At 38.5% G+C, this 27,617-nt stretch overlaps 1 protein-coding gene across 7 annotated transcripts; it reads left to right on the top strand.

Moving 5' to 3' along the window:
• Positions 1 to 59: 59 nt before the first annotated feature.
• Positions 60 to 27,617, top strand: LOC124286010 (stathmin-like). Of its 7 annotated transcripts, none has more exons than XM_046722338.1 (8): positions 60 to 142; positions 6,708 to 6,776; positions 19,622 to 19,741; positions 22,068 to 22,246; positions 23,113 to 23,304; positions 24,196 to 24,336; positions 25,284 to 25,424; positions 26,008 to 27,617. In XM_046722338.1, the coding sequence occupies exons 2-8, from the start codon at positions 6,767 to 6,769 to the stop codon at positions 26,071 to 26,073; spliced, it is 849 nt and encodes a 282-aa protein (XP_046578294.1). In that variant the 5' UTR covers positions 60 to 142; positions 6,708 to 6,766; the 3' UTR covers positions 26,074 to 27,617. The 7 variants fall into 7 exon arrangements, with proteins under 7 accessions (XP_046578294.1, XP_046578321.1, XP_046578300.1 ...); XM_046722344.1 differs by lacking the exon at positions 60 to 142 and adding an exon at positions 6,099 to 6,166; XM_046722352.1 differs by lacking the exon at positions 60 to 142 and adding an exon at positions 6,376 to 6,513 and having other exon boundaries at positions 22,068 to 22,228.

Genomic DNA, 27,617 nt, shown 5'->3' with positions numbered 1-27,617 from the left:
GAAAGAAAAACAAACAGAGAGCCAATCAATAAACCGTTCACAGTCCTAACAGCCAATCGTTTCTACCAGAAGTGACGTCACACATAAGTAGCGCGGAGTTTAGTTGGAACATTCTGTCAGGTCGTTACCGTTTAATCCAGAGGTTTGTTCTTTTTTCTCTTCAACGTGTAATGCTTTTAGATATTCTTTTCTTTTCCTTGATGTACAAGGTACATATGCGACACACATAGTGTCAGTTTTGTGGTCACATGTGTCCAAACTGAAGTTCATTCGTGACCATGGCAGTCATCTTATTTACCGTTTCATTTCTTTCAAAATCTGCAAAGTATTCAGGAGACTTAGTCAGAATCAGTCGGTGAATTTTGTTGATGTTTATTTTTTTCATACAGCTTTCCATACAGTAAAGACTTTTGACTGATACCTGTACACTTACAGATACACCCCTAATCTGATCCAACATCTGACAATACCATGATATTTTCACCACTTTCAATCACTGTAAATAGAGACAGGAAAACAATACTGTTCCAGAAAATGCATTGGTTTTTTTGTTTTACTGTGGTTATTGATGGACTAGCTTAATGTTTTGATCAGTATTGATATAGTCCAATAATGCGTTACTTTAGTTTAATGAATATATTTAAGATATTCCAGTGTGTAGCACTTTGTTAAAACTGATCGTTATAGTCAGATATGTTTTACAGATTGAAGTTCCCAACAATTGCCCATGCTCACCATATTGTAAAACTGAATGTTGACATATTATTGTCAAATTTCCAACAATTATGACTTAGAACAAACTAAAGTAAGGCATGTGTTATCAAAGTGTCCATTTTCCTTCGGTTTAATGTAACAAAAATATAAAATAGATGAAAAACATTAATCACAACATACAGTTAAAACCAGAAGTTAAATTGTTGATGTTAATAGTTGACAGGGTATTTTGGGTGTCAAATGCTCGTACATGTGATTTTGGTACACATGCATGACACTGAACACCAACCTAGCATATTCGCAATCTTCATTTCACTTTATTTGGTTTACTTTTTTGTTTAAAGTGAAATTCATCAGTACGTTTTCACTGCAGACTATAAGTGCCTAAAACCTGACCCATCCCAATTGCATAGATCAATGCTCATGCTGTTGATCACTGGATTGTCTGGTCCAGGCTTGATTATTTACAGACCGCTGCCATATAGCTGGAATATAGCTGAGCGTGGAGTAAAAAACTAAACTCACACACTGAACCTGACCCTTTGGTTGCTGAGGAAGTATGTCCCGCATTATGTTTTCAAATATTAGAATATGGTGGAAGTTGTCTGATGTGATGCATTTTTACCTCACATTTCTCCTCTATAAGTTTTTTTGCAAATGTATCCGGCTCACATGCTGGTGACAGCGAATCATCATGGAAGATGAGGAAAAACGAAAAAGAAAGTCACAAAACCTGCAGAAAAGACTGGTGGATAAAAAAATTCACAACCTTGGATGTCACCATTTCATTCCAAATTTTCCTAAGGGAAGCCTGTCAGGGTGCTAGGGCACAAGGCCCACTTACATCTATCTGCATGGGCCCTATTGTCTGTCAACTGAACTTTTGGCACCCTGTTTTTTTGCAATTTACCTTTTAACCAAAAATGCCTTCAAAATGTTTTTAGGCATACGCTCTTTATATCTTATGACCTACAGTCCGTTTGAGTCAGAAACGAACCGATGAATTGCAAATTTTATCATTGTACAAAATTGCCACATAAATATAAATAGTACACATTTTTATCATTTACTAATACCCAACAGCTTTCTTATATTTGAAAATTTTCCGGACTCCACCAAAAAAGTTGTTTAAGAAATTATCTTCATTGAATAGGCAAAAGTTGTTATCTGTCGTGGCGGGGTGAAACCGCAGAAACGGAACAGCCACTATCTCGTCATGCACGGGATACACATGCCTGATGAAAAATAAAGTTCAATGCTGACGTGAAACAGTTGATGATTAAAGTGTACGATTTTTTCCGTGCTGAATCTGAAAGGGGCAAACCATTTTATGCCATTAATTTATTCCGTAAGCGGGCAGCAAAAGCTTTAGGAAAATCAGCAAGGGTACTGACAAATGTTCTGGAACACGAACATTGTGAGGGTGATGCGAAGCAGGTAGGGGTCGTGTCAAAATCACACAAATTAAAACATTTGGACAACTTTCAAAAGAACCTTGTAACTTAAGGCAGTCTATCAACAAGCTCTATTCTGAAAACAAATACCTGTCGCTGAAAATTTTAAAACAGCATTTGAAGCAAGAACTACAACCTCAGAGTATCAAAGTACACACTCTGACGACTCGTACACTCTTTCAGGTATCGTGATAAGAAAATTTCGGGGGGAGAATAGGTCATTACTCTGTGAACGCCCTGATATCGTTCGCTTGAGAAATAATTTTCTCAGGGTTATATAGAAGAAGTGCGAGGAAGAGTTCGAGCCAGTGTACTTGGACGAGACCTGGATCAATGCCTCGCACACTGCCAGCAGTCAGTGGGTACCCGATGGGGGTGATAAGGGGTCACGTAGAAAGCTGCCTCTAGGGAAAGGAGAGAGACTAATCATTCTCCATGCTGGTTGCTCCAGCAAAGGCTTTCTCCCAGGCTGCGACTTGGTACTCAGGGCAAAGTCCACCGATAACAGAGACTACCATTCTGAGATGAATGGTGCGGTTTTCCTCGATTGGGTTAAAAACAAGTTGGTACCACTTCTACCAGAGAAGTCTTTTATTGTAATGGACAATGCCCCATACCACAGCATGCAGGACCCCGACATCGAAAAGGTGATATGATATCATGGCTCGACAAATTTCAGATCGCACGGCCTTCAAAGGCAACGAAGCCTCAGCTATATGAGATCATAAAAACCCACAAAGGTGAACCTTTCTACAAAGTTGACAGTTACATAAAAAGTAAGGGTCCCGATATTCTGCAACTTCCACCCTATCACTGTGACCTTAACCCCATTGAAATGATATGGGGTATTGTCAAAGGAGATGTTGCCAGATCAAACACAACATTTAGATTTCGTGACGTAGAGGTTTTGGTTAAGGAATCCCTTAACAAAATCACAACTGAAACGTGGCAAAACTGTGTCAAGAAGGTAGCTAACGTCATTGAACAAGGTTACTGTGGCACCACTTGTCATCCCTTTAATTCGTGACTCTGACCCTACGACAGACGAGGAACCGACAGGTGTCCTGGAATAGATTTTGAGATGTCCCCCGCCATGACTGGCTGTTCCGTTTCTGCGGTTTCACCCCGCCGCGACAGATATTTAAACAACTTTTTTGGTGGAGTCCGGAAAATTTTCAAATATAAGAAATTAGGTATTAGTAAATGATAAACATGTGTACTATTTATATTTATGTGGCAATTTTGTACAATGATAAAATTTGCAATTCATCGGTCCGTTTCTGACTCAAACGGACTGTATCTAAGGTTTAAATTTCATAATTTCATGTCAATTATTAAAGCTTCTTCTTAAGAAGCCATCTTATAAAAATATGAAAAATAGATGTAGTTATACAAGGAGTAAAATGATACGATGGAACAGCAAACAACTTGGTGTGACACGCGTGCATCTTGTTTACATTGTTACGCCTGCAAGCAAATCTAAAGAGACTGTATAATCATCACAAATCCATTTTAAACAAGTAGATTTATTGAAGTCTTTAAATACTGGTTGCTCAATCTCTTGTATCAAGATCCAAATTTGAGCATCAGCTTGCATATGGTATGCTTTGATACATTGATGTCATGGTCTTCTTTTGAACAATATTTTCTTCAGTTTGCTTGACGATATGGACTCACTGGATCGATTTAACCGACGCATGAAGTCCGTCACAACCCTTCTATCGAATTCATCAAGCTATCTTTTCTTTGCATGTTTTGAGACGGTCCCCGATTTAACTGTCATGTCAATTGTCATTGTCAGTCTCTGAAATAATGTCATGGGAAATAACTCTTTGCTATGTTCTTTTGCAGATCTTGGTGGCATTAAGTGTCTTTTGGAGAAACACTCAATTGAAAAAAGAGAGGGTTTTTTTCGCTTTGCCTTGCGCTTGAAAAAAACTCTTTTGATGATTTACTGGTCATCTTTGTACAACATCGTGTTTACCACAACCTGTGTGTTGACGATCTTTGACATCACTTGAGCGTGCTAACCTAAATACCCGTGCATATACATATCACGCTGACACATTTTACAATGTTGTTGGCTTTTCCATCACGTGCGTTAACCCCTCGTAAAACTCTCTACAGTTTTACATATATTTTATGACAGGTTTAAAGGCAAAATCTTTAATAATCGTTTTAGAATTACTAAAATCGATATCTTGTTAGGTCACAGTATACAATTACCATATGATCAGAGTAGCGTTTTAAAATATTCAGGAGTTTTATGTAAATTGTGAAAAACGGTGCCAAAAGTTAAGTTGACGGACTATAATCATATAATATCCAAAATGATCCCTGCTTCAGTGCTTGTGTGTTCAGCGTGAAGTTGGGTTTTACAGTTAATTAGCATGATTGTCCATCATTATTATTGCTAATAATGATATTATAATAGCACTCACTTGTTTACACTTGTGTGCATATTGAGTTGTTACTTTTCTCCTAAGCATGTGCAATTTCATGGAGCAGCGATCCACCATGTCTACAGAGCGTTCTAAGCGTTACTTACCCATGAAGGTCCGGGTTAGAATATTGATCTTCAGTAACCCATGCTTGTCGTAAGAGGCGACGAGCGGGATCGGGTGGTCAGGCTTGCTTACTTGGTTGGCACATGTCATCGGTTCCCCATTGCACAGATCGATGCTCATGCTGTTGATCACTGGATTGTCTGGTCCATATTCGATTATTTACAGGCCGCTGGAATATTGCTGAGTGCGGCGTAAAGCTAAACTTGCTCGCTCACTCACTCTAAGTGCAGTGATGTCTAATTTGTTTTCTATTTTTCCCAAAGTATGAAATAAACTATTGTAAATGTGATTCAGCTCAGGCCATGCACTATTTCTACAGACTGACATCAGACATGGTGTCAAGTTGTACTTTGGGATGTTTTTGATGGAAAGTTATTGGCACTGTCAGTTTGTGAAAATAACCATAGCACCGTTTTAAGACTTCTATCATCATCATGTTATTTATTTATTTCATTTTATTTCTGCCACATGTATCACAGGACTGACCATTAACATTAGTGTTATAACTATGTTATAGTTTTTATGAATGTTGTCAGGATCTTTTACATGCAGATAATAGTACTAATACTGTTTAACCCCACATGGGTACAATGTGTGAAGCCCATTTCTGGTGTCCCCAGCCGTGATGTTGCTCGTCAGTCAGTCAGTCAGTAATACTGTTTAACATATGTTTGTTTTGATCATGAAGCTGGTTTTACCAGTTCAGTAGCAGTAATTGACTTAGTCTGAAGTCCAGAAGGGCAGACAAGACACTGAGAGATGTTAATCATGTTGTTAGGGCTTTTTTCACACATGTATTCTTTGAAAATATTTGTCCATTAAATTGTGGCAATTTTCAGATAACTCAAATGGTACTATAAACATGAATGTCTGAGCACTGTCTGTCTGTCTGTCACTTGTCACTGCCAGAGCATTGCTCTTAGAGATGCAAGGTCATTGCAACCTGTATCTGCATTTTATTTGGGAAAATTAAAAATGAACATGTGTCTTTTTTACAGTGGTTATGCTTAGAACATTGCAATGCTTTATTTTGAGCCATCTCATTGCGCGCATTGGAGCCAAGTATCAAATTAAGCAGATTTTTATTTTGTTGTTGATCCTTTTCTTCATTGCCTTGTGAAAATTGTTTGGAGTCTGGTAGATCCCTAAACCAGGCCATTTATTGGCCTGCCACCCACAGCCCCCCCATCTTGCTTGGTGCCATCAGCACTGCTGTGACAAATCAATACTTGCAATATTCTGCACGTTCACTGAAGCCCCCAGCTACTACACAGGAATCTATTAGGCAAGAATGTGTTTTATCTTGTTCTCTGGCCGGTACCAGATAACCTTGCAGCTTCCATGACAAGCACATGAGTCACTGCCTGGATGCAAGTCCTCGTCATCATCCAAATGGAGGCTCCTGGTGAAAACTTGCATTGATTTTCATTGGTAATGGCCATGCACTGGAATTTGCGTACTTGCATTACTGTCCAAAGACAATTGTGGGCATAGTTGTGTTGGAACTTAGCAGAAGGGGGGTAAAATTTTGGAGGGAACGCCATATTCAGCCTTTGAGCTTGCATGTGAATACATTATTAATGATGCTGCAAGCAGAGGGTTCTACTGCAGCTTTTCTCTAGTATACATTAAAGAATTATTATAATGATTTGAGTCTGACACAACCGATCAGAACTGTTGACTCATTTGGTGATCGCTTCAGCTGGATGACCGGTCTCACGTCCTGTACATAGATCCCAAGGACTGCCAATGTTTGATTATCAGTCCTGAAAACCCAGGTACATCAGCAGGCGGTGTTTCACAGCCTATAACTATATCAAAACAGGGAGAAGGTCTTCCAGATTGTGTGATGTGTTTAGTTTAAGAATGATTTCACCATGGACATAATGTTTCATGCATGGCCGTTACCTTGTATTTCTATGCAGAACGACAGAACTTGCTTGTCTTTCAAGGAATTCACATTTCATTTCAGATCCTCTCTGTGCCTTTGGTAGTGTTTTGTAGCTTGGCCAAGAATATCCAGCCTACATCATGTCAACAGGTGAGACTCATCCGTCATACCATTCTCTCAAACCTGATTATTTATGTCTAGACCGAGGGATGGATTGTCTGGCCATCCGTTGTGGACCATTTATAATGAAAACGGAATATACTCATTATATTTTGTCATCTGAAGTTTGATATTTGTGAAAAATGATATTCAAGTTTGAAAATTATGTTTTTATTTGATTGTGATAGTTTGAAATGTCGGAGCCTCTGTGGCCAAGCAACCAACTCATTATTTTTTTATAGCGAAATTGATACCATTGTTAAGTTTATGAGTAACAATTTTGCAGGTTAAACAATCTTCACATTGGCAGTGAATTACAACATATTATACCAGTTATAAATGTGAATTATTTTTATCAAAGTTTTGTATTTTCATCATGCTCATCTTTTTCACATATTGACTGATTTTATTGATTCTGCCAACGTTTTGGTTTGTTTTAATGAAATTGACTACTCATTACCCGCAACCTTTCATTCTTAAAATGTCATTCTTTTCATCTTAAACTCACATACAATAACATGTATTTAGATGGTTGATTCTGAAGTTAAGTTTGGATTGTGAGACGATGACTGTGTCTTCCTGGACAATGTCAGAGTGACTCATAGCCACCATTGATTTGCCCAGTGCTTCATGCTATGACACTCCTTCCAGCACATACAGCTATACATTTGTGTCAATGACAGTCATGGCATCTCATGGCAGCATTGATTTCCTTTCAGTGATGTTGTTTTTCAATAGACTGTAACTGATGACTTCAGGTGATGATAATGCTATCAATTATGTAGTACATTTGTACAAGTTTCCTCCTGCCAAGTCCTGGGGTTTCCTTCACACCTGGATCATGTGTTGAGATGCATTAGATGTTCAGTCAGCTGATAATGGATACAATTTAATATGTTTGTTTACAGTTCACATGACAGTTCATTCTTAGGGATGTGCAGTATGGCTGGATTATTGGTAAAAGGAGTTACAAATTTGCTATTTCAATACGTTTTTGTACCCTTCAGCTGATACAGATTTTGGTAGTTTCTTCATACTTTCTGAGGTTTCCGCACAAATAACCAGCAACTCTTTTCTATACTTTTTTTGTTTGCCCCAAGATATTCTGCCATACAAGTGTTTTATTAGTTTAGCAACAATAAAAACCGTCTCGTATTAAAGAAGTTATAAGTGGAGTGATTTACGGTGACATTCATGCCAAATTCTGCAGCATAGGTATTGGAATATTGGAAATATCATAAACATTTCCCGATTCATTCTGTTAAAGTTACATCTGAATTTAGGGCTTTACTGATGAAACTTAAATTTTATATATTACAGGACTAATATATAAGAAGGGGCTTTAATACTGAGGTTAACATTATTACATAGGATGCAGTGTAAAAATTCTGTTATGAAATTCTTCTGAATTTAGATACCAGGATCCGGTTGTATCATTGCTTCATTAACTAATGTCAACATTAAACCCTAATGATCCATTAAATCCTTAATGCATCATTAGTTAATGGCAACGTTAAAAACAGTTGTATCAAACACTTATTAGCGTATCATTATTTAATGACGTCCTAATGTAAATATTTTCATTAAAATCAGGGATTCTCCTAAATATTTCCCACAATTCCGAAACATTGGGTGTGAAAACGGAGTGTTGTGCTCATAACACAGCTCTTGCTGGAAAAGTAAACAAAGCAAAAATCTGAGCAGCATTTTCTCAAGTTTTTGGACATCAGTTTGTCTTTTCATAGCATACATGAGCTCAATACTTTTAGAATATGCACGGAAAGAGTATCGTAGCAAGAACTAGAAAATTAAAAACAGATACAATACTGAAATTTGATATACTCATACGAAAGTTCTGTGAAGCGTGACGCCATGCCAGACGCAAAATCAAGGAGAACGACATAGGCAATTATCGGCATTTCTGACTTTTTCAATGAAAACAATAAAAACAAATAACCATACGCAGATAGTCAGAATGTTTCCGATTACTTACATCACTTTTCCAGGAAGTTTTAGACGCTCTAATGATACCCCAAGACCTTCATTAAGTTAATGACGCACTAATGACAACAGCGTCATTAAAACGTTAGTACAAAAGAATTTAATGATACATTACTTAATGAACGTTTAATGGCAGGTTAATGCTTCATTAAAGTTTGATACAACCGGGTCCAGTACATTAAACAGGGTTTTAACTTGACTTACACAAGTGTGGGGTCCCCTACACCCACATCAATAAATGTGGAGGTCCTTGCTTTTAATATGAGGGTCCTGAAAAGTATCGAAATGGTGTAGTGTAGTGTATGTTCAGATAATTACTTCAGAGCATTGAATGAATGAGTGGTCTTTTTTATTTTTGTGTGTCACTTTGGATGCAGTAATTTTGGGTTTCTGCGTCCATTCTCCACATCTGTGCATACTGGACGCACATTTCTGCATCTCGTAAAACCTTGATTAAAGCTTTCAAAAATACAAATTTTAACAAGATAGCGATTGTTCCCAATCATGCTGCCAAGGGCAGTTAGTTTTTTCATCCTTCATACATCCTTTGACATTCTCCACATGTGCTTGTCATTTTGGGATGCGAAACAACATGCATGGCAGAAAGTCACCAAAAAAATAATTCACAAAATTGGGCATGGTTCCCCCTGACACGAGTTGCCTATGTATGTGACACAGTGTATACTTGCACATACATTGAAAAAGTATCAGCAAGTGTGCAGTTAGTTTTTATGTGTAGTACCATTTCATATGTAATGCGTAGTTAAAAACTTGGCATCACGTCAACAAACCAAGCGTGGAAGTTTGCAACAACAAAAAACATTGCTGAACTTAATGATTCACAATTTCACTTCTATTTGTTATTAGACATTTATATATTGACAGAAATTCAGATCTTGTAAAATTAGCACAAATAGTAATCATTGGTGATCTACCAGTGATTCATTTAATTGATAACCAGTATTATCATTACTATAAAATATTACCTGGGAAATAAAGTCTAAAAAATCTATGGGAACTATTATTCTGCCAGGAATGATATCTACTACGTTGATCTAGCTTGTAATCTTAGCTGGTTTTAATAGGAAAGCATTTTTGTTGTACAGTCATCTCTTGCCATAAAGCTGGTCTTTGGGTCAATGGATGACACGCAAGCACGCACGTACGCACAGGCTGTACATAAACGGCATAAAGGCCATGTAAGACCATATTTTGCATGTGCATAGCATACCGGCTATTTCGTGTATTGTGGGGTAGCCTAGTGGTTAAGAGCGTCTGTTTGTCACGCTGAAGACCCGGGTTCAATTCCCCACATGGGTACAATCTGTGTAGCCAATATCTGTTGTCCCCTGCCGTGATATTGCGGAATATTGCGTAAAACCATATTCATTCATTCACTTCTCTCGCTCACACTCACTCACTTGTGTATTGTGCCCACTCAAAACAATGGCGTATCATCGGGGGTGACCAAATGGTATTAATGGTAATTTTGGATCAGGCACATTAGGTCAACCAATCAGTAACTGACAATCTTCCTGTTATTTTGCCATTTCTGTCACAAAAATAATATATTGACATGCAAGAGTCATACAACAAAGGCCAAACAAAAAAATGTCGTTCCGATTACACCTCTTTAAAATTTAGGGTAGGTAGTAGGGTTGGGCGATAATACCGGTTAACGGGTATATCACAATTCGAACTTCACAATACGATATATTGCGGTACACTTTTCGCGACCGGTTCACCCGGTGCGATCAGCAACTTCCGTGATCATGATCGGTTATTTTCGTGATGTTAAAAATACGAATACGATGTGTATTTCCTTTATATCATTATACATTAATAGTTTTGAGAATGTATATTGGTCAATCACATCTGTGTGCTGACAGTGGCCAGTGGCATTGTTTCAAATGAAAGGAAGACAGTAATTTCATTACCTTAGTTAACCCATTCAGCACCACAGGCCGGTAAACCGGCCTGGCAGTAGGCGCATCAAAATGGTATATAATTTTAGGAACCTAACATATGATTCACTTATTCTTGAGTAAGTTTCTTATGTCGTTAACAAATATCAGTAAAAAGATAATTTTATAATCCCGGAACTAATAATGAAATTCGATAATCACAAGGAAACTATTTGACTCCATTCGTAACTACTCGCCTCTTTCCGTGACCTACGCTATTCGGCTTGTCCGGAATAACACAAATTGGTCACAAATGTATTTGACTCTTTTCACATTTTACTACATGCGATTGCCACGATTTTTGGCAGTAATGGCGTACTATACGAGTACGGAGTACGAGTCTTCTTATCCAGTTATCGGGAAATAACCACCCATACATATTATTTCAGATACCTTTTTATAATAATTTTCGTAAAAATGAAAATATAGAAGAAAAAAGTAAGGGGATATTATGACATATTACAAATGGGAAAAAAATCGCTGCATTTTTTGCTTCCTTCGTGGTTTATCTAGACATTATAATGTGTATTATAATGTAAAAAAAATTAGTGAATGACATCTTGAATAAACCTTATGAAATAGATTTTTAAAACATACAGGCATATGAATATGAACACTCTACATGACCGGATACTGTCTGTACAGGACTAATTTTCACATTTCAGTATGGACTTGTTGACATGCTATTTTCACGGTATTGTATGCTTGCAGTCTACAGTCACTGTAAGTAGGTGGAACAAAACTCACTCATTTCATAAAATGCTATCCCTTGATTGATACACGAGTCTCGACTGATATCAGATATAAGAATTTAATATTTTGATTCTCCATGCAAGTGAAAACATCAGATTTCATTTAACTCTCAGGGTCTGCACTTTGGCATTAAATCCATAAAGTAAAGTGTCAGATTTGATTTTTGATGAATCAACCGAATCATTGCAGCCCTACAAATTAGTGCATGGCTATGTATATAATGTTAGATTACGTCACACTGGGTTTCACTGAGGCCTCCTCAGATGCTCAAAGGCACTTAGTTTGAAATCGTAGGTAAATACCTGTAACAATGTCATTCTCATACCAATGTGATTAACCAAGAGTAATTATATCTAGGCAATAGCAAATAGTGTCACTGCACCCAAGTGTTGCTTGTTCTGTCCACCACAAGGTATGAGGTTTGTGTAACCTGGCTGATGTCAGTGTGTCAGTGCACCCTTTCTGCTTGTGTTACTGCTCATGCTCTTGGATTGGCTGTCCAAAATGTGGCTGTTTACAGGCTGTCCCAATATGGCTGGAATAGTTCTAACCGTGTTGTTATTAAACCTTGCACTTGATTCATGGGATCCTTCATCATCACAAATAATGCTGCTGCTGCAGATCAATAAGATGCAGACATAACATGTGCCTTGCAGAAATTGATTACTGATAACAGAATGAATGAGTTAGACCCTGGTTCCTAGTCAGCAAGTCATGTTTTGTGTCAAGAGTGTAGATCATTCATCTTGCAACAGATCAATTTGCAAGAAAATGTATCGTTGTGTTGGTATAAGATGAAGTGTCTTATGATCTCAATCTTTATAAATCTTTGGGAGAATAATTGTTCATCTTGTATCTTGTTGTACAGACAAACCTGTCATGGTGACCTGCAGTAGTAACCAATCACAGTCAGCATTAACTTATGAGCCTGAATCTGATTGTGACAGTGAATGGTCACATATGTTCCTTGAAGCGTCATGTACTGGGCACACGAGTCATGATGAAGCTAAGTAGAGACTCTATCTGACAACAGTTTCTTCTTGACAATGTGGACCGCCTCCGTGGTGTAGTGGTTAGAGCGTCCGCCCGGAGAGTGGAAGGTCGCGGGTTCGATCCCCGACCGCGTCATTCCAAGAGACGTTAAAATATGGTACTTGTTGGTCCCTGCCTGGCGCTCGGCATTAATGGGTACAACAAAGACTGGTCGGTTCGGAGTCAGTATAATGTGTCTGAGTGGGGTATTCATGCTTCACTGCGGCATGGTATCTCAGTGGGCTAGCACTATAAAACCAGCTTCAGTCTGGGCTAGTACAAGCAGCCGCACATACACACACGCATGCTCGTCGTCATATGAGCGAAATATTCTCAAGCACGACGTTAAACCCAATTTCACCTAACCTCTTGACAATGTAGAAGTTTCGGTATTGTTAAAATACATAGGGATGCATCTTTGTTCTTGTCATGGTACAAGTTCTTCATGGCATGTGAAAGAAACTACAGTTTACCAGCTGATGTGTTTGTTGGTCTCCAATTGGTAATGATCATATAGTTGCTTCAGAAAGAGCACTTCACACGGTTCAGATCTCACATGAGCTACATGAGTGTTTTGCTTCCATCGCAGCACAAGGGGCGGTGGGGTAGCACAGTGGTTAACGTGTTCGCTCATCACGCCAAAGGCCCGGGTTCGATTCCCCACATGGGTACAATGTGTGAAGCCCATTTCTGGTGTTCCTCGCGGTGATATTGCTGAAATATTGCAAAAAAGCGGTGTAAAGCCCAACTCACTCACTCACTCACTCACTCACTCACAGCATTAAACATTGTTGACTTAATGCTTCACAATAGTGGGAAGAGTAAGTTCGACAATTATTTTTAACTAGCATGATCTCGAGATTAACTCACAAACAGTTTGAAATATATCAAAATGAAAGGAAATTTGGAAAAGGTCATGGCTAATAACATCGTTTCACTATATGCTAGTTTACAAGACACAACCAGTTTCATAGGGATAGATGTACAAACAGACACATATAATAGATATGGTTTACTGGAAGTAAAGAAGACTACAGTCTGAACAAGGAGTGCCATGCCCTGTGGTGTTGAGTGGTCACTGTGACCTGCTCTCCTCCATCAATATTAATGTACTAATGAAAGCAATGAAGCATCCATCTTGTCTTTATCATCGTCCTCGGAAACGAATTACCCTGTTAAGTGTTAGGTAAGCTGCTGTGCGTCAATGATTATCCAGACTGTTGTGGAGTATGTCAGGTGAGCATGGGGAAGCAAGTTGTCGGCAGCAGAATTAATCTTCTTGGTGAAATCAATAAGATTGTCCTGGAAGTATTGGATGTACATTTGTGGCAGCGAAATGCAGTGTGGTGCAGATTCATCTGGTAGGCAAGCCAGACACAACCACAGAAAGTGTCTCAAGGGGTGGCCTAGGGGATGTCTAGGTGGGTACTGAGTTACAGAGAATGTAGCAGTCACGTTTATATGGTAGTAATCAGCATAAAATTATCATTCCAGACAAGCTGACAGTAATGACCAGGATAACCATTTAAGTAACACCTGTTTAACACTTCAAAACGAATGGTGATTATCATGAAGGAGGTTTGAGTTTTATCATATTTGCAGCTAGTTAGTCAAAAAAAAGATTGTAATATCATGGGGTCTCCTTGATAAATAGATGGCCCCAACTTTCCCCGGGGTTAAATCCTCGGATCCACACTGAACTAGATAATGTGGATCTTCAAAGTAACACATGATAACATGCCTTTTTCAAATGAAATGTGCCTTAAAACTGAGTTTTACCACTATCTGTTGGGATACCACATTTAAGTTGGGATCAACCAATACTGAGTTTAAGAGGCGACCAAATTGATTAAGTGATAAAACTTAGTGACTTGGTTGATTGCATGTCACTATCAATGACAGGATTGTCTTGTCTTGTTTTCTGCATGTCCCAGGTGTCATGTAGTTGGAATATCCCTGAGCATTCAGCAACAAATCATGCTAAGAAGAATCTTAGATAATTCTTAAACAAAGAAATTGTGTACATATTCTTTTCTTTCTAAGTGTAATAAAGAAGCAATTGAACTAATGGTTGGTTGTGTCTATTGGAATAGCATTTCTGTTTTGGAAGGTGCTGGGCTTGTGTGTGTGTGTGTACTGTCAGCCATGTGAATAATTCATTACATGTCAGGGGAAAAACGATCTGGCTTCATCAAAATGTAGTTAAAAGTTGGACTAGCTTTTTCAGTTGGCATTCTGCCAGAATGAAATTGATTTGCTGGAAGCTTGAAAACCTCAGTCTTCTTTGAAAATGACATAAAACAACCGTGAAGAATGAGGATTTGAAGTCAGTTTCATAACTTATATAAGTTATAATATTGTCTTAATATTGGATTAAGTTTCAGTTGGTAAAAACAGCACTGAAAATGTGTTTGAACTGTGCTGCTGCTGTATGTCAAGCCTTGACATACATTCTTGGACTTAATACATGGTGAGATGCGTGGTCACCATTGGGCATGCTGGACATTACGATATAAGCATTCAATCTCCTGAATCTAGACTTCTCGAAAATGGTTTTCCATGGCATTGGAACTTGGTTAAAGGCACGTATAAGGCTCCAGACTGTATGATACCAACAATACCAGCAAGAGAGACATTGTATTGATCTGGAGATCTATACAAGACAATCACCCTCTGCCAGTGCCCAACTAGCCAATAAAGCTATCTCTCCACTAACCAATGACCGATATGAGCTGACCTGATGCCACTCATTAACATGTTTCAATATCTAAATGGTCAGCAGAGTGTACTTAAGGTTGATAATGGCCAAGCGTTTTGTGTAATGTCATGCATGTGCCGATGCTTGCCGAATAAGCTGTATGAATGATCACGGCTACTGGTGGATGAGACTCGTCTCGCTCCCAACAGGGAATCAGATGGCGCCAACCCACGCACTCTGTTTCCTGGTCTGGGAGGCAATAGGTTTGGCTCTGTCTGTGTTTGCCAGTCACAGTGCAATTGCTCCAACACTGAATTAATTTGGACCTGTTCTGTGTTCATCGAACGTGATCTGGCAGATAGCTTCTTGAGTGAATGGCTTGCAGCACTAAGCACTGTGTGCAACAGCATGGCCGAATCATGCAATTATTGCATCTACTACCCTTAAAAACAAAGTTTTCTCCTTGTTGTTCAGAACACTAGTGCCACCCTGAACAGGTAATTCATGATCCCTTGCAATATTGTGCAGAATCTCTCGGCCACTATCACCACATCCAATATCAAATGCTTTTTTTTAGGTTATCATTGATTTAGAGGTCAAAGAACTAGGCCAAGTGCGGTGCCTTTATCATATTCAAATTAATACAGTTACTTCCATGAAGATGTACTCAACATTCATTGGATATTGTATTGAGATGAATGTTGGTAGAAGTTAACTGCTCTCACAGCAATGAAACAGTCTGTGTAGATTCTACATGGTTGTAATATTCATGTAATCATCTTCTTCACCTGCACTCAATTCCACAAAGAGATCTTACTAAAGATAATAGGATCTACCATACTTTAACACTGACATATGACCACTGAACCATGACCCTGCTCACATGTATTGTAGGAAGAGAAAAGGCAACCCTCAGTCTTCCAACAACCAAGTTACAGTAAATAGGAATCTGAGCCTATATATTGGTGACGGCTTGTTGGCAATACAGCTATCATGTTGCATGCATGTGTATATATAAATGTTTAATAGAAACAAATAAAGCCTGAAAAGGAGCTCCCTTTAAGATAGGCCATTCAGAACCTGATCCTGAGACTTGCTTCAGGCTTTAGCACTGCAGCAGGAATGTGATTTGTCCTTCTAAAGTCGGAATTCCGTCTTTTTATCTTTCTGCGTTTTTTTCTTCATATGGTGCTGTCTGTTAATTTTTGCATGTTCAATTGATAAAAAATCTGGACCTGGCTAAATTTCAGTCTTTTTCAGTTGGGTCAAATCACATCCCTGCTGCAGAAAGGGCTAAGACTAAGAGGAAGGGAAAATAATGTGATTTAGGAACTGAGAGAGAGGCTAAAGTTTTGTTGGTGGGACATAGGAAGGCCCCAAAAAAGTTGATATCAAGGGTTTATCTAGACAAACTCAATATTGGGCCTGTCTGCATCATATACCCCTGATATATGAAAGAAGCAAATTGAAGGAAGTCATCACGTGCTGGATGGTTTAACTGCCTACCTCAGTAACCCAACATTATCTCTTTTGATGAAATACCTGGTGGTTACCATGGCGATATGTTTGATGTTCAAAATACTGGTGGACACGGCCTACAGGCATGACTGATATTGTAAGAGTGCTGGCATCAAATGGAAACACTGGAATGTCATCAGTACCAGCAGATTATCTTGGAAACCGGCAGCACAGGTTGATTCCAGACATAACTAGGTCAAGGGGTAGATTTTGTTTTGCTGTTCCATATATTTGTACAATGCATGACTGCATTATATTTGGGGAGCACTGGTAAATGAAAATGTAAAGGTCAGCTCAGCCAACTTTACTCAAGGGATATGTAATGGAGGACTATTGAATATGTTAGTCACCATATGGGAATGCTTTCTTGTAGCACCAGTTGGTTCTCAGAATGTATTGAAGTGTATGACTCAGCTCTTAGGCAAAGAACCACATCATTTAATGTTGTATACTCTCTGAAAGTTCAGGTTACCCTACTCTACATATGCATGACCTGGGAGGTCGAATGGCACGAATGGCAGGTCGAGTTAACTTCATTAAATAGGGGGAGCAGAGAAGGTTATTAATGTTGCTGCTCGCTGCCTAAAACCCCGGATCGGAAACATTCAACCATCTGCAGCTTCTTTTTTAAGTTTAAAGAAAGTTAGGGCGTTGCTGGCGATTTCTCGACACTGAGATGTCAAAAGGCGACTTCGTCTCGGCTGTTCGGACATGTTGACAATCAAGTGACAGAGATGCACCCCTTCACAATAATAGGCCCAACCAGTTGTGACACGATCACGTAATGCATTAGTATTCACTTGATCAGGTCAAGCTGAACAAGCTGCATAAGCATTAACAAACATTTGTTTTGTTTTGTTTTAAACATATTTTATTCATGAGAAAAGGATTGGGTACAAGTTATACAACTTAGAACACCCTCTCCGTAGTATTTACATAGTATTATTTACATTCATTCTACAAAATGGACAGAGAAGAACAGAGCAGAAATATGGGGGAAAAAAAGGAACAATTGCAACATTTAAGAAAATCGTTTTGAATGACAAATATATGTTTGAACAATTTTAAATCTGTTTTGATTTATGTGAACAGTCAGATCTGCATTGCCATGTAATAGTAACTCATAGGTTATATCCACATTTGTAATACTGCGTAAATTAGTCATCATGATAGTTCTCTGTACTGTATATAATTGACAGTCAAATAAGTAATGATGAGAATTTTCACAAACATTTCCACAAGAACAACTTGGGTTATCTCTTAAACCAGCACGAATAGATCATAATTCAACTGACTACAGGTGTAGCGTAGTTTTGTAAGGATGATGTTAGTGATTCTCGGTCCAGAATCAAAGTATTGAGGAGCAGTTTTATGTTTTATAACAATATTCGATATAAAAGAATTCAATGACTTCGCTTTTCTCACTTCAACTGGAAGTTCATTCCACATTCTAATTGTGGATGAAAAATAAGAATCATGGGAAAATTTTAATCGCGAAAGGAAGTGAGATATCATCAGAGTTCGCGAAGATTATAGCTACATTTAGATGCTACGTCCCCAGGAACAAGATCAATAAGGTACGATGGTGCCATATTATTCTGTATTTTGTAAAAAGGCTAAAGTTTACGCTTTCTCCTACGTTCTGCTAAAGATTCCCAACCAGTTTCATAATACAGATGTTCATGATGAGTATATTTAGGTAAACCTGTAACAATTCTTGCTGCTTCTAATTGCAGTTGTTCTAATTTATTTGCTTGATATTTAGCACATCCATCCCATACTTCACACGCCGCATATTCAAAATGGGGTCTTATGAACATTACGTAAATTCTATTCAATACAGAGCGTGGTAATAAAAATTTGAGTTTACGTAGAGAAGATATCATTTTTGAAGTTATTTTTACAATATTATCAATATGGTCAGACCATTTACAATCTTTTGAAAATGTTAATCCCAAATGTTTATGATTATTAACTGTTTTGACACAAACCCCGTTAAAGTACAGATTTAGTGCATCAACATTCTTTTGCAAGGAGAAAAAGATTGCCTCAGTTTTATCAGGATTGTATGTTATAAGCCACCGCTTTGCCCAAGCCCGCAGCCTTTCCAAGTTTGAATTCAAATCTCAACAAACATTTCAAAGACAGACATCTTATGAATGCACCACCATTTCTCTTTATCACCACCCCTAAACACAACGCAGTAGCCCTATGCACGTGCATGGTGGCATTCTTGATTTTAACGGTTTTCAAGGTCGATAAATCACTGCAGACCATTAATTTTAACAATCATCTTGCATCACACAGTTGTTAGTGTTTGTTTCTAGCTGTGGGGTGTGTGTGTGTGTTTGGGTCATATACCAAGAGCGATTGGTGTACAAACAACTAGGGTCATAAGGAAGTGCGAATGGTGGTGCACTCTAAAAACATTCATTATTATCATATCAACATTGATTGACTCCAGAATATCTCCCAAATTTTTCAATTGTAAATTAATATGAAGTTCCCCTACTATTTTTTTAGAGCATATATATGAGAAACTGGATGTGCTAAAACCTGTTTTTGGACATTGTGTAAATGTTTTATTGGGTACTTATTTCTTTTTGAAGAAAGGAACCCTGCACATGATCAGACTGGCGAAGTACTGATTAATATATTTTTGTATATGACACCATATTTATAACACGAACACAAACATCTCGAGCTCCTGAACTGTGTTTTGTATCGACTTTACTGTTTATTTCAGATGAAGTCTGTTTCCTGCAATGTGACATGTAATTACACTGTAATCATCTGTTTATGTGATTCTTGTCTGCCAACTTGTTGATTCATTGACTTTTCTTCCTATTCATGCTGCGTTTGGTAACCAGTGTGTAACTGGCTGAGTATTTTCCTCTGTCTCCGCGATTCCCCCAAAAAGCCAATCGCCCACAAGATCCACCCAAACCACAGAGGCACATTTGATGCTGTTATCTTGTGGAAAGGAAAAGGTAGATATGTATTTGATGTGACTGCATGGCTGTCCTGACAAACTGCTTCCACCAGCAATGCAATTACCAGAGTTTTTTTCACAATCAGTATTTTTATAAAGCCATTATTTTGCAGTTTTGCTTCAACTGATCGATATCATTCCAAATGTCTTGGTGCTTAAATGTCAAGCTTTGTCATGCTATTTTGGACGCTTTTGAGTTTCCATCAAAATCTTTTGTTTCTTTGTTTTATTGCTGTGCATTCCAGTGAGGAAGGTTTGAATATCTGTTTTTCTCCTATGTGTGGTTAAAGGGGGTTCTTCTCCATCAGTGATATTTTCATGTACTTACGTTTTGTGGATTTCTTACATAGCTTCACTCTTGTTTTTACTTATTATTTGCAATCTGTGTGCCCAAACTCCACATCTTTTCAAGAAGATTTAGTGTTTGACCCAGGCTTCAAACTAGTGGACCAAGTTGCAGACTGTATGTGTATTTTTTCCATAATGAATTATTTTAATGCTCGATGTTGTCAGCACACTGTTGGTTTAACACTTGTTTAACCCCTACCTGATAGTCTCCTTTAGTGACATGTTCTGTTTCTAGCAGCTACAACATAATAGGTAGCACTATTTGGGGGGAATGGCCAACCACCAAACTCCCACGGAAAACACATTCACACTTTTTGTTTGCATGAAATTATTCAATTACAGTTCTATCTGAAAAGTCCACCATCAGTTCAGTATGCATTGCAGGTCTTCAGATAGATTGTATGTTTTTCTTTTCCAGAATTCTAGTACGTGCAGGAAATATGCTTCAAATTACAGCAATTTTTACTCATAATTCCTCAAAATATTTAGCGTTGACAAAGATGACAAAAGATTCAGTTAGAATGATGGCCATTCCATGATTCTGATGCACCATCAATGATAAAACCCAAAGTAAAACATTGATGATTAGGAACTTTCAGCTTGCCTCTTTATAGAAACAAATCTCACACTGGTTTTACATGGTGTTCAGCAAGTTAATAGTTAGAAATGGCCAGGAACTGACTACAGTCCTATGGCCCATCTGTAGTTTTATGTACTGCATGGAAACTCATAATAGTGAGAATGGTATATCCTAGAATGAACTCTGCAGAACTTGATTCCATTTTCCATGAAACAAGAAAGAAATTTATCAGGGCTCCTTTCACGATGCAACCTTTACTAAGGTTAACCTTAACTCCCATTTTTTAACATTGCACTAAGGTCACCTTGGTGACTTACAGTCACTTTTTTGTGCTTTGTGAAAGGAGGCCCTGATTTTAAAAAGGCACAAGATTATAGAACGACGACCATGCTGCTGTTAGCACTGATGGATGGATGTAGCTGACATATTACACTGCTAGTTGTTGTGTAGTCTGTCCACCACCCCCAGGCTCAATGTATTGTGTTGGCAAGTAAAATATTGATTTTTCTCCCTAACTCTGGAATAGTGCCTTTCAAGAAGAGCTGATGTGTGAATAACTCCCTCCCTGTTAATCATGTTGACATTGTGTGTGTCTTGTGTTAGATCCTGCTAATTCAAGACAGTAGTCGCTGGGTTTGTGATGTTGATTCTTAGCACTGTGTGTTTGATTCACTCACCATGCCATTCTCCACCATGTTTTTGTCTTTTTGATGTGACAATGTGTCTACTCATCACATTCATCTTGATGATATAATTGCAGGTAAAATACATTATTTATTCACATTTTTAGATGAATTACTAAAAATCATAACTTTTACATTAAATATTGAAACTATAATGTATGAACAGGGTAAGCTAACAGGAATGTGTACACATTTGTTGAGACAGTTGTTTATCTTATCATACAAGTTGTATAGGGTATGTGGTATTTAGGGTTAGAAATTGATTGATATTTTCACAAGCCGAAAAGCAGACTTGCTTCAGTTGCTGTTTACCTTGTGGTGAAAGTGGTAACCCACAAGGAAATGTCACAAGGCTTTCCTGAATATTACTGATCATTGACAAGCAGGCTTATGTTCAGTTTGGGGGCAATTTGAATCAGGGTATATTTACATTTTCTTCCAGTAATCTGCAAGCAGTGCCAGCATGTGTTCAGTTTTAGGTAGAACTTACGGTCTAAAATATTGCAGGCCAACTATCCTTTTCCACTTACCTTGATTAAGAGTTGATTCTATCTATGCTAGTAAACTTTAGCAACTTTCAAAAAAAATCAACATGAGTCAAATACTGTGCCAGTATCATCCTAGATTCCCACTAGTGTAAGAGTTTCCTTACAATATGTCATCTTACTAGTTTATGCGTGTCATTAGAACCTGTGTAAATTTGCTGTCTTCAGAAGGTGCTAAAGAAAGAAAGAGTGGTCTTGCCTATGAGGTGATCCTCAAGCCAGCTTCAGCAGAAACTACCCCCCTGAAGCCCCAGACCCCACCCAAGGACAAGAACCTCACACAAGATGACATCCTCAAGAAGCTGCAGAAGGCACAGGAACGCAGAGAGGTAGTACGACCTAGAGTGGCTAGTATCTTCTTTCTTAGTCATCTTTACAGCCTGTTTCATTCCTGCATTTGGCCCAACATTGCTTTTGCTTTAAAAGATTTAATTACAAGTACGTGTTTCGTACTGATTTTGTGGACTTATGACAGAATTAAGGTAGACTATGTTTTATAAAATATGTATGATGCACACATGAATTTAATAATCTCTTTTATCAAAACGTTTATCTGTAGCTTTTCCTTTCTTGAAAATTTCATATATTGTTTTGTGTGTGAGTGAGTTTAGCTTTACGCCGCACTCAGCAATATTCCAGCTATATGGCGGCGGTCTGTAAATAATCAAGTCTGGACCAGACAATCCAGTGATCAACAGCATGAGCATTGATCTGCGCAATTGGGAACCGATGACATGAGTCAACCAAGTCAGCGATCCTGACCACCCGATCCTGTTAGTCGCCTCTTACAAGCATGGGTTACTGAAGATCAGTATTCTAATCCGGAACTTCATGGGTAGTTTTGTGTGTAAAAATGTCAAGACACTTACATGATGCCCGTGATGTTAATCATGTCTACAAATATGTCTGTGTGCTTCATGTTGATTTTCATGAGCTGAAGGGCGGTGGGGTGACCGTGTGGTTAAAGCTTTGCTCGTCACACCGATGGCCCAGGTTCGATTCCCGACATGGGTAAAATGTGTGAAGCCCATTTCTGGTGTCCCCAGCCGTGATATTGGTGGAACATTACTAAAAGCGGCGTAAAACCCAACTCACTCATGAACTGAAAATATTTAACCTTTTGAATTTGGAACCAGTGTCATTCAGTAAAGATATCCCCTCACTGTTCAATCATCTTGCCTAACTCATCCTTATTGGTTTTCTTCCCTTACAGTCTCTTGAAGCTCAGCGTCTTGAGCAGATCTCCCGGGAGCGTGCCCGAGCCCAGGAGAAGATCGCCAAGGTGCAGGAGGAGAGTGAGAGCTTCTCCAAACAAACCAAGGAGAAACTGAGGCGATCTATGGAAATCAGCAAGGAGAACAGAGAGCTGCAGATCAAAGCCCTGCAGGAGAGACTGCGAGAACATGTAAGTCTATGACCCTGACATACCATCCACATCCACTAATACACAGCATACCCAAACAAGTAAAGGTATTGGTACTAGAGGCTAGGCATGTGTTGTCATACATTTTGAAAAACTTTAATGGTGAGTCTGTGATGATAACTTTAATGATGAGTCATGATGAGTCTGATGATAACTTTAATGATGAGTCTGTGGTGATAACTTGAATGATGAGTCTGTGATGATAACTTGAATGATGAGTCTGTGATGATAACTTTAATGATGAGTCTGTGATGATAACTTGAATGATGAGTCTGTGGTGATAACTTGAATGATGAGTCTGTGATGATAACTGTAATGATGAGTCTGTGATGATAACTGTAATGATGAGTCTGTGATGATAACTTTAATGATGAGTCTGTGATGATAACTTGAATGATGAGTCTGTGATGATAACTTGAATGATGAGTCTGTGATGATAACTTGAATGATGAGTCTGTGATGATAACTGTGTAAGTACAGGTTGTAGTCGAAGACTCAGTTCATAAGTTTTTGTTTTGTTTGCTTGTCCTAGTGTTATGGGTTAGCAGGAACTCAAAAGACAAAATTCATAATAACAGCAGAAAACGAAACTCAATAGCACACCGATGATAACACATGCCTTACAGTTTCATTTTTGACAGAAAAAAAACCCAGTATGTTTTTAAGGATTATGATTAACACAATATAGATTGAAGATAGAAATGGAAGAAGACAAAACTCAGAGTGGGCACAGTGTCGTCTCCATTCCTTCCTTCTTCCCTCCCCTTGCATGTGTCCTGTCCAGTAGCTGTTGTGTTTGGATACTACACCTTCTGTTGACACTTTCTGTAGTCCAGTTGTTATCCTTGTTTTTGTTGCTCTTGATTCACACAGCTGTCTAAGGTGGAAGAGACATGTAAACGCAGCGACTCCATGGCCAAGGAGCTCGAGGAACGTATTAATCAGAAAATGGAAATATATGAGGAAAACCGACAGGCCCAGTTGGACAGTCTTTTGAAACGACTTAAGGACCATGTGAGTTTAGGATCAATTTGCTTTTGTAGTTCTTGTTTGGTTTATTTTTCTTCACAAACTTCCCATACACTTGTTGTTTTGTGTACAAAGTGATTGTGGTGATGTGCATGTTTTAGATTTGTATTGTGTTTCACATACTTGACAGTGTGTAAAGCTGTTATTGATCAGCCAGGAGACATTTTAGCAGAATTATTTACACGCTGGCTACAGATGAATGTGCTGATGCTTAGATATATCGAGTTAAACCATTTTGCAGATCACATTCAGTTTCTTCTGCTTTTGTCTTTATCTGTTGCAGTCCTGATTGTGTAGTGAAGTAATGTTACTGCTCATCAAGGAAGAGGCATTCACAGTCTTTTGTAAATCACTGAATGGAGATTTAGTTGACATAATGTTTGACAAGATGTAGTTTTATAGCATGAGCTTCTCATCTTTGATGGTGAGGCTGGCAGTATGATGGTGAACAGTGTCAACCACATCACATACCAGCATGAAGGTTTCAGATTGACACTGTGATATCACTTTGACACTGTCAGTGCATTGAACAGTCTTGAATACCAAGTGTATCATATCTTTATTCTGTATCAATAAATACCCTGCACCCATTTGCCACCATTGCTCTTTCAAAAGAGACTTTCTGTGTCCAACACTCCTATTTCTAACTAAGCACAGACAGTGTTGTAACTCAGAGGTTTGGGATTAAAAGCTCATGTTTAGCTTTGTTTCTTTCCAATCACTCTCCTTGAAGCAGTGGCGGTGGACAGGTCCATTTATCATAGAAGACTGGAGATAACACACTGTATGAGGATGTGTGAGGAGAACTAATGAACAAGGTTTCTTCATATATTTGTATAAAGTAATGTAATGACTGGTTTGGTCTGTATACATGAATCAGTTTAGTGTTGTTGCCTGCTATGTATGACACCAGTATCTGTGCCATGTTTCAGGCCAGCCACATAAAGGAGGTATGTGAGGCCAGTGAGAACATGGGCAAGATGTCAGAGGAAAAGATCCTGGTGAAGATGGAGACTGCCTTGAAAAACCGAGAAGAGCAGCTGAAGGCTCTGCAGGAGAGACTCCAGGAACATGTATGTACCAACTGATCTCCCTTGTAAATACAGCTGGACACAAGGAACTTGTAGTTATACCCCAGATCCTCTATATACGGACACAATACACCTATAGTTAAACACGCTGCATTGATGGCACCTGTCTGCAGGCTCATCACTTTACATTCTGAGACACAAAAAACCGTACAGTCGTAATAAATTTACTTAGTTATTGATCTCAATTGAGTATGTGCCATGCCCATTCACCAATGATGACCATGGCCTTAATCTACCCTGCACTGGGAAAAAAGCCAGCCATTTGATTGGCTTATTTTCTGTATAGCAAAATAAGGTCACTGACTAGTTTCAGTGCAGGTTAGATCAGGGCTGAGGTCGTCAAAGGCAAACAGGCATGGCACATTTACCTTGACATCTAATAGACCATGGCTAAGATATAAAATAACTTAATGGTAACCATGGTAGCTCTGAATTACAAATTAGATGTCTCTTTTAAGTACAAAATCCATTCACTCACATACATGTGACCTATGATTTCATGTAGTACCTAAATTATTCTCAATTGTCAATAAACAGTTTTTACCTGTGTCATCTCTGATTTCAGGAACGGAGAATTGAGGAAGTGCGGAAGAACAAGAGTTCTCTGCAGTCCACAGGTGTGGATGCCTGAGCATGTACTTGGTGACCAGTGGTCAGTTTCTGCTATTGTCCTGAGGACAGCATCTCTGGTCACCTCTCCTGACCACCGTGGAAGACATACACACATTTAATGGAGTCTGAGTTGCTAATCTGTCAGCCACTGACAGCAGCATTTATTATAATATTGTTTATTTGATTACATGATTCCAGCTCTTCATTTATCTGTATAGTGCTGTTCGTAAGGCATAGAAGTTTATCAACTCAGTTGTTTTTGAGTTGGACATGTTTAATCTGATGATAATGCTGTAAAGTGATACCAGTTGGATGCCCTCTCCCTCCCTCGTTTTACACTGTCGCCATGGACACACAATTATTTCATTACAGGTGTATTGCTGACTTGAATCTCTGTCTGTATGAATCTCTTTCTCTGTCCGTATTACTCTACAACTACTTTTTGCTTGTTCTGGACTTATTGTCCATCTTGGTGTTAATGAAAGAAGTGCAAATTTGTCATGTATTTCATACTGCCATTTTTATTATCATCCACAAGCTATGCATTATTTTTTCGTCAACCTAGATGATAGAAGGATTTCATACGCATGAAAGATTGTGTGCAAGCATTTCATCAGTAATAATTATTGTAGCCCTCCATCTCTCCACCATTCATTCCGTTCATGTATCGTCAAGCCCAGGTTGTAGCTTTTATAGTCAAGTTTTTAGTACAAGGTCAATTTGCGTGCTTTAAGAGGACAATCAACAGTATTGTAGTTAGTGGCGACATGCGTCTATTGCAGATAATCTATCACTTGCCACCATTTCAGCATTGAAGGTTTCATTAGTTGTTCACTGAATATCCAGCTCCTCATCAACAGCTATTTCAAATGTGGATTATCTTGCCAAGACGTTTCTTTCCCGTGTGTATGTCGGAGTTAGAATATGCTGACAGTCCATCGTTGTGACATGTTTTCCAAATTGATTAACATTTCCTTGAAACTGACCTTTTTATGTAAGTCCATTTTAATGCAAGATTAATGCGATTCCTTTGAAACTTGGTGTTTTTAGTGTTTGGCAGTGATTAAGTAAATATTGTGTGAGTGTCGCTGCTCGAGACGCATGTAACCACAGTTTGTATCATACGAGGGGTAGACCGGCAGTAGTCTAGTCAGCAGGCAGTGTAGCCACTTTGTGTAGCACTGATAACGTCCTTGTACATCCAAACAAGACTAAGTCTTAACAGGGATGATGCCAGCACAAGTAGTCTGGTGAAAGATTGATGGTTTGGACCTGAGTGTTAAGAACCTAAAAAGCGGCAAGTTCTGGTTTTGTATGATAGACTGCTGTTCCATAGTGTACTATGAACCATGTGCTAAAGTGCAAGCTACGCTTGTTGCACTAACATGTATGTACGCCAGATTGTTGATTGTTACGCACAATGTTCAGAACTGTGTTATGCCAGTGGGACCAAGATGTGATTTTGTTTTTGTGCATCATAATTTGCAAAGGCCCCTTGCTTGTTTTTTCAGCATTTATGGAACTTAGTACATGTGAATAAAAATTTGGTTACTTGCCTTCTAA

The sequence above is a fragment of the Haliotis rubra genome, unplaced genomic scaffold (assembly GCF_003918875.1).
Source record: "Haliotis rubra isolate DU_JTF1 unplaced genomic scaffold, ASM391887v1 Scf110, whole genome shotgun sequence".
Taxonomy (NCBI): domain Eukaryota; kingdom Metazoa; phylum Mollusca; class Gastropoda; order Lepetellida; family Haliotidae; genus Haliotis; species Haliotis rubra.
The sequence above is the reverse complement of the archived record's forward strand: the minus strand, read 5'-3'. Positions and strand labels throughout refer to the sequence as shown.

Coding starts and splice junctions, on each gene's coding strand:
- LOC124286010 (XM_046722338.1), top strand. Junction 19,742..22,067: donor TATCTTGTGGAAAGGAAAAG/GTAGATATGTAT, acceptor TGCTGTCTTCAG/AAGGTGCTAAAGAAAGAAAG. Junction 22,247..23,112: donor AGGTAGTACGACCTAGAGTG/GCTAGTATCTTC, acceptor CTTCCCTTACAG/TCTCTTGAAGCTCAGCGTCT.